Source organism: Spea bombifrons, chromosome 2, assembly GCF_027358695.1.
Source record: "Spea bombifrons isolate aSpeBom1 chromosome 2, aSpeBom1.2.pri, whole genome shotgun sequence".
Taxonomy (NCBI): Eukaryota; Metazoa; Chordata; class Amphibia; order Anura; family Pelobatidae; genus Spea; species Spea bombifrons.
Window position 1 is genome coordinate 140,837,406 of NC_071088.1, and position 17,883 is coordinate 140,855,288.

Sequence of the window (17,883 nt, forward strand, 5' to 3'; positions counted from 1 at the left end):
GCCTATAAACCCTCGGAGGCCCCTTACTGCCCTTTGGGGGTCTCTTTAATTGAATGTCGTACCTATTGTTGGGCCAACAAAGAAAAAAATGACATAAAAGCATTCGGTATCTGAAAAAGAGACCTCTAAGGTTCTGAGTCCAACAGGCAGGACCTTCCGCTAAACCCTCTGACTTCTCTTCATCCGATTCAGCTTCTTCTATTTCTCTCGTTACAGAGACACGAGCGAGACGGAGACGGAGCGCCCACCTAAAACCACCTGCATCAGTCATTGGTCTCGTCTTAGATTCAGGAGCCTTATGCCTATCCCATGCATGTTTAATACCCTCACTATATTACCCTCTACCACCTCTGCTGGGAGGCTGCTCCGCTTATCTATCACCCTCTCAGTAAAGTAAAACTTAGGCAAGCCCAGGGTTGCTCCTGGTTTCTTTGGTAGTTCAGGCAGACCTGGATCATCCAGTATTTCTTTTGAAAACAGTTATGTGGTCGCTGTGAAAATGTCGCATCCCAAAAAACGACACTCACTGACCCAGCGAAGCCCAAGCTCTTCCTCAGTGTCACTTTGATCTTGTGTCGGAGAGGAGGCTCTGTGTGTTACTGAGCGATTATTCTCACAGTTATCTCATTATTTCATTGCTTTTTGTCACTTCATTAATTTTCTTATTTGATTATTTTGAATTAAAATACTTTGTAAAAAAAAAAAAAATGTTAGTGGTAGTTTTGGTTCTGTTCCCTCAAATATCCAGAATTTGTTTGTGTTAGGAGTTCGCTTTAGTTTTTTTTGATAATGAAGGAGCATTATGGTGCTGAAGAGGGTTACGCCATGTTGGCATCTGCCTCTGATGGTAGTGAGACTGGCACTGTGTCGGACCTTGACGCAGGTCGGTTTTCTGACAGCGATGCCGGTGGCACAGTTCCTCTTACTGCTGAGCCAGTGGAAAGGAGGCGACGTACCACTCGTCCTTCATCTGCCCCTGGGATCCAACGAATGCCATGGAGCTCCGCGACTTTGGGCTTTTACCCTTTGCATGGGCATAATTTAAAAACCCTCTATACGTTCCTGCTGGAGCAAAGGCTTTGTTATGTCTACCCCCGTATTCCCCGATATAATGACCAGGTTATGTTACGAAACGCTATTACCGTTTCTGCATTCAGCAAAAGAAGACCCCCGGTATGATAAGCTGAAGAGGGTACGTTCATGCATTCCGGGTCTATGAGGGAAACGACTGCCACCTCGACCCTCCTGGTTTCCCAGAACATTTTGGAACAAGCGCTACAATTGTGTGAGACCGTATACTCCCCCTGATGAACAAAGGGCACCATCTGTACCTTGATAACTTTAACACCCTTTGTTCTGACTGCTTTACTGCCTGCGGCACTATAAGTTGTAACCGCAAGACCCGGTTAAAAAAGGGACAATGCTCCGCTCTGCGCCAGGAGCTGCCAGCACTTAAGTTTAGACACGGGAAGGATATGTGGATTTGCTCAGCACCATCCATGACGAGAGCTGGGGTTACTTTGAAGCCAGCGTGCATCAGGGCCTATAATAAGCTTATGCGAGGTGTGGATCTGGCAGATAGCCCTACCTTATCATGAGGAAGTATAAGGCATGGCACAAAGAGGGGGCAATTTACATGATGCAGGCTGCCACCCACAATGCCTTGCCCATTTTTAAAAAGTCACACCTCCCAGCAAAAACTTTTCTGCATTTTCAGCTCCAGTTGATGTCCGAGGTGTTGACTTCTGATGTATCCGGCCCTTCGGCAGTTCCAGGAGTGGGAAGGACTGCTGATGCCCACTTTATTTATAAAATCCCCCCCAATAACCACAAAGAGAACCCCAAAAGGAATAACAAGTGTGCCGAAGGAAAGGCAAAACAAAGGACACTTCATATTATGTCCTTCTTGCCCTTCCCAGCCGGGATTCCGTGTCTGCGGTTGTTTTAGGGAGTACCATGCAGCTCCCATTCACCCCCCCCCCCAGCGGCTGCAGATTCTTAACCTCCATCTGCTGCCCCCTGTTAACCCCGTCACCTAAGAAGAAAAATGCCCCCAAAAACTTTGACAGAATAATGGTTAAAAATTGGAACAACATGCCAGCTGCCGCGTAGCTTTGGGGGTCTACTATTACAAACTGCCAAGATGGGGTAAATTAAACTTGGGGACTGCCAGGGGGTCCAAAAACAGACATGGGCCCGTCACATAAAATTGTCAAAATTTGTTCCTTTCAATATCAATAATATATAACAAAAATACACGAAAATCCTAGGCATGGGGATAGGCATCAGGACAAATATACGAATGTATTTTGAGGCAGTTTTCTTTAGCTGCGCTAGTTTTCTAGAAATTATGTTTGACAAAACTAGACAAAAAAAACCCAACGTTTTTTGCATGATTTCATCCATCTGTCCATTTTAATAAGAGTAAACAAAGGGTTAATTCTCCAAAAATAGTTTCAAAAGAAAGCCCTGTCTGTTCTTAACCCCTTAACAACAATCCACGTACATATACGGGGTTGCCGTGCAACGAGGTAACGAGGTTTCCGTGCAACGAGGTAACGACAATACCCGTACATGTACTGGCTGCCGTTAAATAGCAGCATCCGCGGAAAAATGGCCGCCCGGCTAAAACATCGCTTCCTAAGCATAAACGGTGTTGCTGACATGCCTCGATATCGAGGCATGTCAGTAACACTACCCCGATAGCCTTGTGATTGCTCCGAGGAGCAACCACAAGTGCCATCCTGTAAATGACGTTGCACCATTCACAAGATGGCTTCAACAATAGATCTGAGTTCATAGAGGGTCTATCCAGACCCTCTTGAGAGCTCTCGAGCTCCTCCTGCAGGCTGAATGCAGGTACTGCATCCAACCATGCAAGGTCAATGGAGCCCAGCTCACTGAGTGATTAGTAAAAATTAAAAAAAATTGTTAAAAAATGTTTAAAAAAAATAATATGGTAACATGTAAAAATCACCCAAAAAAATAAATTAATAAGCAAGTCCTAAAATTCTTTATCTTTACAAAAATTCCAGCATGGAAAGAGTTAAAATATTGGCATTACAAATGCCCATAGGGTGTCTCGTATTAAAAAATGTATGAGCTGATGGGGTAAATTGAATTGGCCGGGTTCAAAGATGTCCCAAATATGGGACATGGGGGCAGTAGGATCAGACGTCTAAATGGCATAAAAATACACACCTCACAAAGGCGGCCTTTTACCTCCCAAATAACCCAACAAACCCATGCATGGGGGGTATCACTGCGCTCAGGAGATGTTACTGAACACATATTGGGGGGGGTGTTTGACACGGACATATACCAGGAGCGGAGAATTTATACCTGAAGTACAACGGGTCTGAAAAAAATACAAAAAAAATTTACTACCATAAAGTTTCACAAAGGCTGGTGGTAAAATCAGTGCATGGAAAGGGTTAAATTACCAGCATGTGAAATACCTTGGGGTGTCTAGTTTTTAAAAATATATGACTTGATGGGGTAAATTTCATTGGCCGGCTTCAAAGATACCCGAAATGGCACATGGGGGGAAGAATTACCAGATTTGGAAAAAAAACGGTTTTGAAATAGCAAAACGCTACTGGTACTTATTGCCCCATAACGTGCAGAAAAAAGCAAAAAAACATAAAAACATTGGGTATTTCTAAACTCAGGACAAATAGTAGAATCTTTTTAGCAGTTTTTTTCATTAGTTTTTGCAGATGAGTAAAAGTTTTTTGTTTAAAAAGTGAGAAAAAGTAATTTTTTAACAAAAAATACCCATATTTTATCATTTTTTTTATAGTAAATTAGATAATATGATAAAATTAATGGTATCTAAAGAAAGCCCTGTTTGTCCTGAAAAAAACAATATATATAATATGTGTGGGAGCACGAAATGAGAGAGAAGAAAATCACAGCTAAACAGCAACACTGAAAAACGTCACAAGAGCCATTGTCCCGCAATATACGGTACTACGAGTAAAAACCCCTATTGTCCTTAAAGGGTTAAAACAACAATATATAATATGTGATGATTCATTCAAAAAGCAGGCTGTTGTTTAGTTTTTGTACCCTTTGGGACCAAGGCTGTTTTAACACTGTTTTAGTGAACCCACCCAAGGTATATATCGTTTTCTTCAGGACAAGAAGGGCTTTTTTCAGGTTATTTTGCGGATATCATCTAATTTCCTATAAAAATAAAAAATAAATGAACATCTCACTTTTATTTGAAAAATCTTTTACTCATCCTAAAAAGCTAATGAAAAAAACCTGCTAAATTCTTCTATTTGTCCTGAGTTTAGAAATACCCAGTGTTTTTATGTTTTTTTTGCTATTTCAAAACCAATTTGTTTCAAAATCTGGTAATTCTTGCCCATGTTGCCTATTCCGGGGATCTTTGCAATTTACCCCATCAAATCATATATTCTTGAAAACTAGACTCCCCGGGGTATTTCAGATGCTGGTATTTTAACCCTTTCCATGCACTAATTATACAACCACCTTTGTGGTAGTAATTTATTTTGTGTTTTTTATCACATAAATTGCACTTCAGGTATGGATTTACAGGTCCTGGTATACGTCGCTTTTTTAGAAAAGACCCCAATATGTGTTCAGCAACCCCTCCCAAGTACAGTCATACCCCCCATGCATGGGTTTGTCGGGTTGTTTGGGAGGTAAAATGCCACATTTAGGAAGTGCACATTTTTTTTACTTGGAACTTTAACACCTGGTCATTCTGCCCCCATGTCCTATTTGAGATATCCTTTGAAGCCGGCTAATTCAACTTACCCCATCAAACCATATATTTAGAAAACTAGACACCTCTGGGTATTTCAAATGGGGGTATTTAAACCCTTTCCATGCACTAATTTTACCACCAGCCTTTGCCAAAGTTTTTGGTAGTATTTTTTTTTTTTATCACACACACTGTACTTCAGGTATCGATTTACAGCTCCTGGTATACGTCACTGTCAAACACCCCGATATGTGTTCAGCAACGTCTTTTGTTTGGTATTTGGGGGGCTAAAAGGCCACATTTGGAAAGTTTGTGTTTTTCCCCTCATTTTGGTCAGTCTGTGCCTATGCCCTATCTTTGAACCCGGCCACTCTAATTTACCCCATAAAACCATTCATTTTTTTTTAAATTAGACACCCCTGGGTATTAGAAATGCTTTTATTTTAACTCTTTCCATGTCAAGATTTTTGAGACGATACAGCACTAATTTTAGTACTGGCTCATAATCATAAACTTTATTTTATTGTTTTTGAACGTATTTTTCATTTTGCTGGAACTGGATGGTTTCTCTGATGGTAACGATTCTATTTGCTAGAACTTCCTTGTCATTGAGACAACCACCACACTACCTCTCACCCTTTCTCTGTGCCTTATGTTTGTCACCCCATTACCTCAAGATTGTAAGCTTGCGAGCCGAGCCTCTCCACCTAATGTATCGTTTGTCTTAGTCTGTCAATTCTTGTCTTGCCAGGCCTCTTGAATTTATGTATTGTATTAAGCGCTGCGTAAACTGTTGGCGCTATATAAATAAAAGATAATAATTTGGCCTCCTTAGAGCAAAGCAATCGATTTATTTTCATAGCAATACTAGACCCCGCCTCCTTGAGGTATAGCCAATACGGTATCATAATCCTGGTGATGTCGGTTCTTTAGGACTCTGCGTCTCTAGTCTGTTACAAGCCATTCTATGGGCGTGTTCATGTCGGACCAGGGCGGAGCTGGAACAGAAGCCCCGCCCACAGAGCGTGCAGGAGAAGGGCCGCTCCCCGGTGTGGGTGCGCAGGTGGATGACCAGGCTGTTTTTCTGGGAGAAGCCCTTGGCGCAGACATCACACTGAAAGGGCTGCTCCGCGCTGTGCGTGCGCTGGTGCCGGTGAAGGACAGAGCTGCACTTGAAGCTCTTGTTGCATTGAGGGCAGGCGAAGGGCCGTTCCCCGCTGTGCGTGCGCTGGTGACGCACCAGTAAGTAATTGCAGCTGAACGTGCGGCTGCACTCTCGGCACGCGTAGCGCCGCTCCCCGCTGTGACTCCCCAGGTGTTTCTTCAAATCATTAGAACAGGAGAAATCTATATGGCAAACACCGCATTTATAGACGTTCTGGGCAGACAGAGGGGAGAAGCCGGTCCCGGTCAGGCGTCTGTATTTTCCTAAGCGGCAATGAGAGGTCCGGTGCCGCCGGAGTGAAGAGCGGCGGCCGAAGCTTTTCCCGCAGTCGCTGCAGATGGGACGCGGACCCGCAGCGTGAAGCGCCCGGTGTTCTGCAAGGAGAGGCTGCGATGTGAAGTATTTGCCACAATCTGGGCATATAAAGCCACAATCCTGTCCGTGATCAGCCGCCACGGTGTCCTGGAGCCCGCTGTGCTGCTCATCCTCCGGACCGTCCGCCATCCTCTGATCTTCTTCCCCACAGCTCTTCTCCAGGTCTCTGACGGGCTGTCTCGGGAGGTCCACGCAGCGCTCGCCTTCCACCGCCTCTCCTCCAGACCACGTGGACTTGTCGTCAGTGCCATCACTGGCCAGGGCTTCTTGTTTAACGGGACGCGCCTCTCTCTGGCCTGTGTGAGGGAAATAAAACGAGTCAGCGGATATAATACACGCCACGGACACTACGGACGGCCACGAGCCAGCGGCCTCCGATGTGGAAACAGAATATCAGTAACAGAAGCAGAGTCCGGTTTCGGGTCATTCAGCCAGTTAATGCACCGATTCATGACTACCGTGTATTACTAACACCAAACTCGGGCCATGGGGTGAAACACAGCAGGAAGTAGCCATCTACCATGACGATCCCTGCGGGCCGCAGCGCAGCTCACACCGCCAAGACCCAACAAGCACTGAACCCGCGGATTCATGATAACCATGTCAATGCCCGACCAATACGTAGGAGTCTCGAGACATCACTGTCACCTCTTACCCTCCCCAAAACCATAATACCTGGGGAGATACTCACCGCCCCGGTCTCTCTCCTGCCGGTGGTTCCGCTCGTGTCGGACCAGGGCGGAGCCGGAACAGAAGCCCCGCCCACAGAGCGTGCAGGAGAAGGGCCGCTCCCCGGTGTGGGTGCGCAGGTGGATGACCAGGCTGTTTTTCTGGGAGAAGCCCTTGGCGCAGACGTCACACTGAAAGGGCTGCTCCGCGCTGTGCGTGCGCTGGTGCCGGTGAAGGACGGAGCTGCACTTGAAGCTCTTGTTGCACTGAGGGCAGGCGAAGGGCCGTTCCCCGCTGTGTGTGCGCTGGTGACGCACCAGGAAGTAATTGCAGCTGAACACGCGGCCGCACTCTCGGCAGATGTAGTGCCGCTCCCCGCTGTGACTCCCCAGGTGTTTCTTCAGCTCATCAGGGCTGGGGTAACTTACGTGGCAAATGCCGCATTCATAGCAGCGCAGGGCAAAGCTCGGCAAGCGGTTGTTGCCAGTTTTGATGTTGCAGTGGAAGTTCTTGTGCCGCACGAGGGTTGACCGGTAACCAAAACTTTTGCCACAGCCGGTACATGTGAAGGGTCTCTCCCCGGCGTGTATCCGGTGACGTGCGGCCAGATCTGCTCCGCGACCCCCAATACATCCTTCACGCATCGCATCTGCTTCATCCGGAGGGGTCGCCCCACTACAGTCCGTTGCATAAGCCATGTGACCTCCTATACCTGCTGACCACTTCCCACCAGCAGCACCGTTTGTGGAGCGCGTCACGAGCCGGTCCGACTTATCCAGAAGATCTGCGGACTCCGCTCCATGAGAGAAGCCGTCTCCTGCAAACCAAGAAAAATATTCGGTGTTAATGAAAGACCTAGTCTTAGATTCAGGAGCCGTATGTCTATCCCGCGCATGTGTAATCCCCTCACTGTATTACCCTCTACCGCCTCTGCTGGGAGGCTTTTTCCCCTTTCAGTAACGTTAAACTTCCTACCATCCCATCTCTATCTCTGTTAGATTCCCGTCTCTTGTTGTAACTTTTCTCCTCCTTTGAAATAAACTTCCCTCCCGTCCTTATCCCTTTAAATGTCTCTTTCCCCCATCACAGAAGGCAAACGTCGCCCACCTCTGCCGTTCGTCCGCTCCCTGTGACTGCGGAGGTGTCGGACCAGCGCGGAGCGCGAGCAGAAGCCGTGGCCGCAGAGCCGGCAGGCGTACGGGCGCTCTCCGGTGTGTGTCCGCATGTGGATCACCAGGCTGGTCTTCTGCGAGAAGGCTCTCCGGCACACGTGACACTGAAATGGCTGCTCCCCCGTGTGAGTCCTCTGGTGCCTGACCAGAAAGTAATTGCAGGTGAAGACGTGGCCGCACTCCTTGCACGTGTACCTCCACGGCCCCCTGTGGCCCACCAGGTGTCTGCGCAGGTCAACACTGTCCTGGAAGCGTTCGCTGCAGATCCCACACTTATAAGAGGGGTGAGTGGCGTCTGCCGGAGAAGGGCTGTCGTGGCCAGCCGGGGGCGTCCATGTTTTCCTGCTGCAGTGAGACTTCCGGTGTCTTGCGAGCGTGGACTGGTGACCAAAGCGTTTACCGCACCCAGAACACGTGAGGGGATCCTCTTCCGTGTGTGTCTGCTGGTGTTCGGAGAGAAGGTGCTCAGACCCAAAGGTTTTCCCACAGTCCGGACATATGACGCCCGTGCCGTGTTCACACAAAAGCGTGTTCCCATACGTGTCTCCGTAACCCGCTTCCTCTTTCCAGACGTCTCCCACATCGCAGATCCTTTCCCCTCCATCGGCCGTCTCTCCGCTCCTCGGTATTTCGCCCGGAACCTGCTGTGAAATCCCGTCCTCGCGCTCCTCTTTGATGGTACTTTCCGCCGCCAGAGGTCCCTCCGTAATCCCACCGGTCGCACCTTCATCTGGAGGAGAACAAAGAGTAACACGTCAGGCGGAACCCAAGGATCAGCGGCAGAAGGAGATGGGAGAGAGACAGACGAGGAGAGAGGGGATGGGAGAGAGACAGACGAGGAGAGAGGGGATGGGAGAGAGACTGGGAGAGAGACGGGGAGAGAGACTGGGAGAGAGACGGGGAGAGAGACTGGGAGAGAGACGGGGAGAGAGACTGGGAGAGAGACGGGGAGAGAGACTGGGAGAGAGACGGGGAGAGAGACGAGGAGAGAGGGGATGGGAGAGAGACAGACGAGGAGAGAGGGGATGGGAGAGAGACAGACGAGGAGAGAGGGGATGGGAGAGAGATGAGGGGATGGGAAACTTCTAAATCCATAAAGGGATAAAGGACGGGAGGGAAATTTATTTCAACGGAGGAGAAAAGTTGCAACGAAAGACTGGAATCTAACACTAGATGGAGTCTCCGGATTACTAATCCAATCTGTTTCTGTTACTATAACCCGCATCGGGGGGCTCACCGTCTGTCTCCCCCTGCAGTATGGTGGTCTCTGTCTGCATTGTATCCTCCTCAGCACCAGAGGACACGGCGCGGGACGGCGTTCGCCATGTTTTCCGCTGCGTGGGTCTCAGATTCGGGGTAATTCCGTCTGGATCTTCTTTCACTACAAAAATGGGTGACAGCAAGAAGTGGACGTTATAATTATTATGATTATTATTACAATCATTATCACGATTATCACATTTATTATTATCACGATTATTGTGGTTATTACGATGATTATTATTATTACTATTATCACATTTATTATTATCACGATTATTATTATTATTATTATTATTAAGTAAAATGACTCTTTGGCTAGAACATTAAATCATAGTAATTGGCGGGAGCGCTTAAGGAGTTAAATATTTAAATAGCAGAACAATTGTACATAAAAGACAGGATCTCTAAAACTAAAACAATTTAATAATTAAGAAATTTGTAAATAAACAAAATAAACATAAAAAAACTCTTTCCAAACAACGTTCACGTTTCTAGCGTAAGAAAGGGCGTATGGTGAGAAGTACGAGACCCGGCGCGTTTCGCCACACGCTCGGCGTCCTCGGAGATGGAGTAGAGAAATATCGATTTCAATGAATCTGTAGAAAAAAATCTTACGGCTAATGAGTGATTTTGTGGCGTTTTGACTTTTCTCCAGATCTTACTAATAGATCGTCCGATAACTAAAAGGAAAAGTGGTCCCGGTGAAGTCACCGCTTTGACTTCCAGCAATCAATGAAGTTGGTTCTGTTCTGTTGGCCCCCGGGAGCCAGAAAAGCACCTGAAGCTTCCGCTTTAAGGAAATCCTAAAAATATCTACTTATTAAATACAATAAAATAGAAAAAAAAAAAAAAAAGCTGCATCTGATCTCCTGAGTAACGAGGAAGACGGACGCTGACAGGGGCTTTTCCCTCTCCCAACATACGCGGCAATCCTCTGCTTTAATACCCCGGGAGATACTCACCGCCCCGGTCTCTCTCCTGCCGGTGGTTCTGTTCGTGTCGCACCAGGGCGGAGCCGGAACAGAAGCCCCGCCCACAGAGCGCGCAGGAGAAGGGCCGCTCCCCGGTGTGGGTGCGCAGGTGGATGACCAGGCTGCTTTTCTGGGAGAAGCCCTTGGCGCAGACGTCACACTGAAAGGGCTGCTCCGCGCTGTGCGTGCGCTGGTGCCGGTGAAGGACAGAGCTGCACTTGAAGCTCTTGTTGCACTGAGGGCAGGCAAAGGGCCGTTCCCCGCTGTGCGTGCGCTGGTGACGCACCAGAAAGTAATTGCAGCTGAACGTGCGGCCGCACTCTCGGCACGGGTAGCGCCGCTCCCCGCTGTGACTCCCCAGGTGTCTGCGGAGCTCGTTAGGTCCTGGGAAGGTCACCTGGCAAATGCCGCATCTGTGGTCGCGTTGCACGCCGAGGGCCGGCAGGTAACGCCTGATGATAATATTGCGTTTTCCTGACCAGCCTCCGCAGTACGCGTTCTTGTGGCGTAGCAGCGAGGAGTGATGTGCGAAGGTTTTGCCACAGGCAGCGCAGAAAGGTCGGTCTCGGGAGTGGATCGTGATGTGACTGCTCAGGAGAGACGGCGTCGTGAACGTTAACCCACACTGTGTGCAGATAAACCCGCTGCTCACGTCCCGGCCGGAGCGCTGCGCAGGCTCATCACAGACATTCCCTTTCTCTGCCGAAACCCGTTCGCTCCGCTCCTCGGCCATATTAACACTTCTGTCCTGATGGACCACTTCCTCTTCCTGTCCTGTGCATGATGCCTCCTCAGACACGCACCAAACGTTCCTGTCACCAGCAGAGCCCTCCTCCGCCAGGCGCTGCTCCTCACCGGCACAGCCCTCCTCTGCCAGGCGCTGCTCCTCACCGGCACAGCCCTCCTCCGCTAGGCGCTGCTCCTCACTGGCACAGCCCTCCTCCGCTAGGCGCTGCTCCTCACTGGCACAGTCCTCCTCCGCTAAGCTCTGCTCCTCACCGGCACAGCCCTCCTCCGCTAGGCGCTGCTCCTCACCGGCACAGCCCTCCTCCGCTAGGCACTGCTCCTCACCGGCACAGTCCTCCTCCGCCAAGCGCTGCTCCTCCCCGGCACAGCTGTGTGTAGAGCCCTCCTCCTGATCATCTACAAATGAAACGAAACGCATGTTATATCCACAGAAGATCACCTCAGAGATTACGGAGTCATTAAATTGATACGCGGTTTGCATCCAGGATTCCCTGACATGAAATATCGCGACAGGATCAACGCTGCAAATTCTTATTATAACCCGGAGCGGATTTCTGGCTAAAGGCGGCACTCGGGGGTAAAACGGGTAACACGGATCAGATGCTTCTCCGGAAGGAGAAGTCCGGAAGGGGTGTGTAAGGGTTAACGTGATCTGTATGTGTCACGTTATGCCGCAGGGGCCCGTGATGGAGGTCCTCCGGCACAATCACATCGCAGCACCGGGCAGAGCGCCGGAGGGAGTGATGCTGCTTTTTGGTTCTACCCAAAACAGAACTTTGCATGGGCAGCAAACATACTGTCCCGGGTCAGGCCACATACCCAGCAGCCCCTGCGGCTTTAGGCATAAGGCTGTGTTGGCACGTATTCCCATAAAGAGTTAAACTATATACCACGCTACTAATATCTCCTATAAACTCCTGCAGCTTTTTTATTCCGACGCTTTAAGTGTTAATAACCATCACCTTTGCATCTTTCCAGTTTGGCTTCACCGTTCCGCCCCTTCCAGTCTGCGCCATCCTCAGAAGTGAAGGAGAAATCCGCAGGATCCTCCGGGAATCCGCTGCCGGCCGTCACCCGGGGGAGGCGCTCACTGGCAGCCGACATCGTCACATCACAGCCTGCAAGGCACAGAAAATAAAGAATCCCCAATCTGTCCCGAGAGACTGAGGGGGCTCAACATGTCCGGCTTGGGGAGAAAAGAGAGAAAGAGACCAAGAGAAGAGAGGGGATAGGAGAGAGAGAGAGACAGCGGGCAAGAAGAGAAGAGAGGGGAGAGAAGAGAGGGATGGAGGAGAGACGGAGGAGTGATGTGGGAGTGAAGGGTGGAAGAGGGTAATACAGTGAGGGAATGTAAACAAGGTCTAAGACGAGACCCACCACTGATTAAGGTTTGAGTCTTTACAGACTAGACGGGGGCCAGATGGGGGCCGATCTGCCGGCGGGTTCTGGGTTTCTATGAGTTTTTTCAGCTCCTGTTGAACGGGCTGGAGGGAGACTCTATGCTGCGGTATCACAAGATCAGGAGTTCTCACCTGTCCACTTCATGTCCTGCCGGTGGTTCTGTTCGTGTCGGACCAGGGCGGAGCCGGAACAGAAGCCCCGCCCACAAAGAGCGCAGGAGAAGGGTCGCTCCCCAGTGTGGGTGCGCAGGTGGATGACCAGGCTGCTTTTCTGGGAGAAGCCCTTGGCGCAGACGTCACACTGAAAGGGCTGCTCCGCGCTGTGCGTGCGCTGGTGCCGGAGAAGGACGGAGCTGCACTTGAAGCTCTTGTTGCACTGAGGGCAGACGAAGGGCCGTTCCCCGCTGTGCGTGCGCTGGTGACGCACCAGGAAGTAATTGCAGCTGAACGTGCGGCCGCACTCTTGGCACGCATAGCGCCGCTCCCCGCTGTGACTCCCCAGGTGTTTCTTCAGCTCCTTCTGGCTCAAGAATGTCTCTTGGCAAATGCCGCATTTATAGGAACGCGGCTCGCCGGTCACAGGAGGCAGCTCGCCGGGGGTGACGGGGAGCTTCCCGGTCTTGGCGCTGCAGTGATAAGTCATGTGACGCACAAGCGTCGATCGGCGACCCACGTTTTTCCCGCAGTCTGGGCAGGAGAACGGACTCCCCGTCGGGTACATTGTCACATGACTCGGCTTCCAGCGCTCTTTACCGCTTCATGGACCAACTACACCCAGAACATCGCCCAGATGTTCGGAGCGAACGCCTCTCCCGGCAGCTTCTCCACCTGCAGACCACGGAAGACATAAACCACCATTACTGCAGAACCCAAGAGTCTCGCTGGGGTCCGTCCCACGAGAAAAAGGCCCAGAAGTCGGCCAAAACATGACCCTCTCTCTACAGTGTTAAGCAAATAAACTTTTATTCCATCCTATAAAAACACCTGCCCGTTAACAGGCATATGACCAGGGCAGCCGGGGGGGCATAAGTGTGCTGGCACCATGGGGGGTGCACTGGCAGCTGGGGGGGGCGTAAGTGCGCTGGCACCATGGGGGGTGCACTGGCAGCTGGGGGAGGGGGCGTAAGTGTGCTGGCACCATGGAGGAGGTGCACTGGCAGCCGGGGGGGGGGGTGTAAGTGTCCTGGCACCATGGGGGGTTCACTGGCAGCCAGGGGGGGTGTGTAAGTGTGCTGGCACCATGGGGGGGGCACACCGGCAGCGCTGGGGGTGTAAGTGTGCTGGTACCATGGGAGGTGCACTGGCAGCCGGGGGTTGTAAGTGTGCTGGCACCATGGAGGAGATGCACTGGCAGCTCAGGAAGTGGGTTACCTTTTGTGTCATCATCTTTCTTCAGTATTTTAAGCAGTTCCCCCATTTAGCGAAGCTGCCCTCCCGCCCCGGCTACTATATATATAGCCGCCCTGAAATGGCACGTACCACAGGACTGGCCGGGGGTGACATGCAGGACTGCACACAGGAAACCCCCTGCCTTCCATTACTGCCCCTGCGCACAGGAAACCCCCTCATGTCACGTCATTACTGCCCCTGCGCACAGGAAACCCCCTCATGTCACCCCATTACAGCCCCTGCACACAGGAAACAACCCTCATGTCACCCCATTACTGCCTCTGCACAAAGAAGTCCCCCTCATGTCACCACATTACTGCCCCTGCACACAGGAGCTCCCCTCATGTCACCCCATTACTGCCCCTGCACACAGGAGCCCCCTCAAATCACCCCACTCCTGCACACAGGAGCCCCCCTCATGTCACCCCACTAATGCCCCTGCACAGAGGACCCCCCTCGTTCACCTCTCACAGGTTCCAATAAGCAGTCTCCAGCTTCCTGTTCCCCCCTCCGGTGGCACTTCCACCCTCCCTCCCACCGCATTGACTGGCAGGAAGGTGACCGGGCGAAACCATTCTGCAGCACCAGGGGGGGGCGCACTGTGACGAGACAGGCGGCAGTTCCAGTCAGATGGGTCTCAATATTCTCCTATATCATCTATATGGGGGATATATCACTATATATATATATATATACACACACACACACACACACATATATATATATATGGGGACTATATCACTATATATATATATATATAATTATGCGTATTACCAGCTGCTTGTTGGCTATTTCTTCATAGATGTCACAACGCTACTGGAAACTTAATCTTTCTAAAACTGAACTCATTATCTTCCCGCCTTCCATCTCCACCCCAGAACCTGAATTCTTGGGGGTCCACTTCTTCATCCCTCACATTCAGTCCCTCGCCAGATCCTGCCGCTTGCACCTAAAAAACATTTCTCTGCCGTTCCTGACCCGAGAATCCCCATAACAATGACCCCCTGCATAATACTACCCCCATAACACTGCCCCTACATAATACTACCCCTACATAATACTACCCCCCCCCATATATTGCTCCCCCATAACACCGTCCCTACATAATACTACCCCCGATATTTTGCTCCCCCATACGACTGCCCGTCCTTCCATACTTCCCATGGGCTGAGGCTCTGCTCCTCACTTATCACCCCTTCCTTTTCTCGTCTACAAGATTTAATTCGTTGCCCCCATATCTCTCGAACCGACTTCCACCGAACCTGCATCTTTTACCCCCCCAACATTCAAGAAACATCTCAAAACTCACTTCTTCAGAGAAGCCGCCCATAATGTCCCTGTCACTGATACCCCCTACACTACCTCTCACCCTTTCCCTGTGCCATATACCCCCCACTACCTCCCACCCATCTCTGTGCCTTATACCCCCACACTACCTCTCACCCGTCACTGATACCCCCCACAATATCTCTCACCCTTTCCCTGTGCCTTATACCCCCCACACTACCTCTCACCCTTTCCCTTATGTTACTCCTCACGCCATTGATTGTAAGCTTGTGGGCCGAGCCTCTCCACCTAATGTATCGTTTGTCTTAGTCTGTCAGTTCTCGTCTTGTCAGACCCCTTGAATGTATGTATTGTATTAAGCGCTGCGTAAACTGTTGGCGCTATATAAATAAAAGATAAGGTATATATGGGGAATACATCACTATATGTACATTTTAGGCATGTGGTCAAGAACACTTGCTGAAGATCAGACTGAGCATCAGAATGGGGCAGAAAGGGGATTTCAGTGACTTTGAATGTGGCATGGTGGTTGTTGGCGCCAGACGGGCCGGTCTGAGTATTTCAGAAACGGCTGATCTACTGGGATTTTTACCCAAATCATCTCTACGATTTACAGAGAACGGCCTAAAAACAAGAAAATATCCGGTGAGCGGCGGCTCTGTGAGGGGAATGCCTTGTCGGTGTCGGAGGTCAGAGGAGAGAACGGGCAGACTGGTTCGAGATGACGGAAAGGCGACAGTAACCCAATTAACCCCTCGTTACACCCAAGGTCTGCAGAATCCCATCTCTGAACGCACAACACGTCCAACCTTGAAGCCGATGGACTACAGCAGCAGAAGACCCCACCGGGTGCCGCTCCTGTCAGCTAAGAACAGAAAACTGAGGCTACAATTCACACAGAATCACCAAAACTGGACAACGGAAGACCGGAGAACGCTGCCGGGTCTGAGGAGTCTCCATTCCAGCTGTGACATTCAGGTGGCCGGGTCAACAACATGAAAGCCGGGATCCGTCCTGCCTCGTATCAGCGGGTCAGGCTGGTGGGAGTGTAATGGGGAGGGGGGGGCATTTTCTTGGCACACTTTGGGTCCCTTAGTACCAACTGAGGCATTGTTTAAACAGCCTGAGTACTGTTGAAGACCATGTCCATCCCTTTATGACCACAGTGTCCCCATCTTCTGATGTATATATAATACATACAGGTAATATATCACTATATATATATATCTATATATATAAATAGTATCCCAATACTAGCCGCTAGCACCAGCGTGATTACGGCACCCAGGTGGCTAGACTGGAAGTGGAGAATCCCAGAGATGCACTGGGGCAGCAGGAAACGGTCAGGGAGGAACCACCCAGCAGACAGGGGAGAGGAGTAAAGCTCTTATTATAGGGAGCGAGCACTAGGTGGAGCCCCTCACTGAGCTCCAGCAGCCCATTGGCTCAGCAGCAGGATGCCCAGAGTGCCCTCAAAGGAGCCACCGGGTTACCTGAACTAAACAACCTGCAACTGCCTTCCATAGCTGCCAATAACCTTAGTGTGGACAATCTTCACTCCATCACATTACATTTAGAAAGTACAGTAGTTTATCAGGACCGGCTCAGACAGCAGCAGGTCTGTTTGTAATGTAGGGGATGTGACTGAGTTATCAGGACTGGTCAGACAGCGGCGGGTCTGTATGTAATGTAGGGGATGTGACTGTGTTATCAGGACTGGCTCAGACAGTGCAGGGTCTGTATGTAATGTAGGAGATGTGACTGCGTTATCAGGACTGGTCAGACAGCAGCGGGTTTGTATGTAATGTAGGGGATGTGACTGCGTTATCATGACTGGTCAGACAGTGGCGGGTCTGTATGTAATGTAGGGGATGTGACTGCGTTATCAGGACTGGTCAGACAGCGGCGGGTCTGTATGTAATGTAGGGGATGTGACCGCGTTATCAGGACTGGTCAGACAGCGGCGGGTCTGTATGTAATGTAGAGGATGTGACTGTGTTATCAGGACTGGTCAGACAGCGGCGGGTGTCTGTAATGTGGGGGATGTGACTGTTATCAGGACTGGTCAGACAGCGGCGGGTTTGTATGTAATGTAGGGGATGTTACTGCTTTATCAGGACTGGTCAGACAGCGGCGGGTCTGTATGTAATGTAGGGGATGTTACTGCATTATCAGGACTGGCTCAGACAGCAGCGGGTGTGTATGTAATGTAGGGGATGTGACTGCGTTATCAGGACTGGTCAGACAGCGGCGGGTCTGTATGTAATGTAGGGGGTGTGACTGTGTTATCAGGACTGGTCAGACAGCGGCGGGTCTGTATGTAATGTAGGGGGTGTGACTGTGTTATCAGGACTGGTCAGACAGCGGCGGGTCTGTATGTAATGTAGGGGATGTGACTGCGGTATCAGGACTGGTCAGACAGCGGCGTGTCTGTATGTAATGTAGGGGATGTCACTGCGTTATCAGGACTGGCTCAGTGTCTCCTATCATGCTCAGGCAGACTCCAGGAAACAGTCCCATTCATTCTCAAATTAGCCCTGGTGTGGGAAATAATATCCCTTCCTGAGGACGGATCCGGGCATCTGCTGATGTCCCAGAAACCCCACCTGGTGTCAATAAACACACAAAAAAGCGGTTATACCCAGCCGACGCCCCGCGTATACCCAGCCGACGCCCCGCGGATACCCATTATATGTCGAGAGACGGCTTT

The 17,883-nt window shown here is 50.3% G+C and overlaps 1 protein-coding gene across 1 annotated transcript; it reads right to left on the minus strand.

Annotated features, from left to right (window-relative positions):
- Positions 1–5,556: 5,556 nt before the first annotated feature.
- LOC128473960 (zinc finger protein 850-like) lies at positions 5,557–13,308 on the minus strand. Its single transcript, XM_053456181.1, has 7 exons — positions 12,630–13,308; positions 12,060–12,215; positions 10,342–11,493; positions 9,354–9,497; positions 8,052–8,846; positions 6,967–7,761; positions 5,557–6,571 (listed from the first exon to the last, which is right to left on the minus strand). Exons 1-7 carry the CDS (start codon positions 13,216–13,218, stop codon positions 5,640–5,642), a joined length of 4,563 nt encoding a protein of 1,520 aa, XP_053312156.1. The 5' UTR covers positions 13,219–13,308; the 3' UTR covers positions 5,557–5,639.
- Between the last annotated feature and the right edge of the window lie 4,575 nt (positions 13,309–17,883).

What these genes read in the sequence shown, in the direction of transcription:
- LOC128473960 (XM_053456181.1), bottom strand. Translation starts at nt 13,218, where the DNA reads ATGTACCCGACGGGGAGTCCGTTCTCCTGCCCAGACTGCGGGAAAAAC. An exon ending in GCAGGACATGAAGTGGACAG is followed by an intron (nt 12,216 to 12,629) that starts GTGAGAACTCCT and finishes TGTGCCTTGCAG; the next exon opens with GCTGTGATGTGACGATGTCG. An exon ending in CAAACTGGAAAGATGCAAAG is followed by an intron (nt 11,494 to 12,059) that starts GTGATGGTTATT and finishes TTTCATTTGTAG; the next exon opens with ATGATCAGGAGGAGGGCTCT.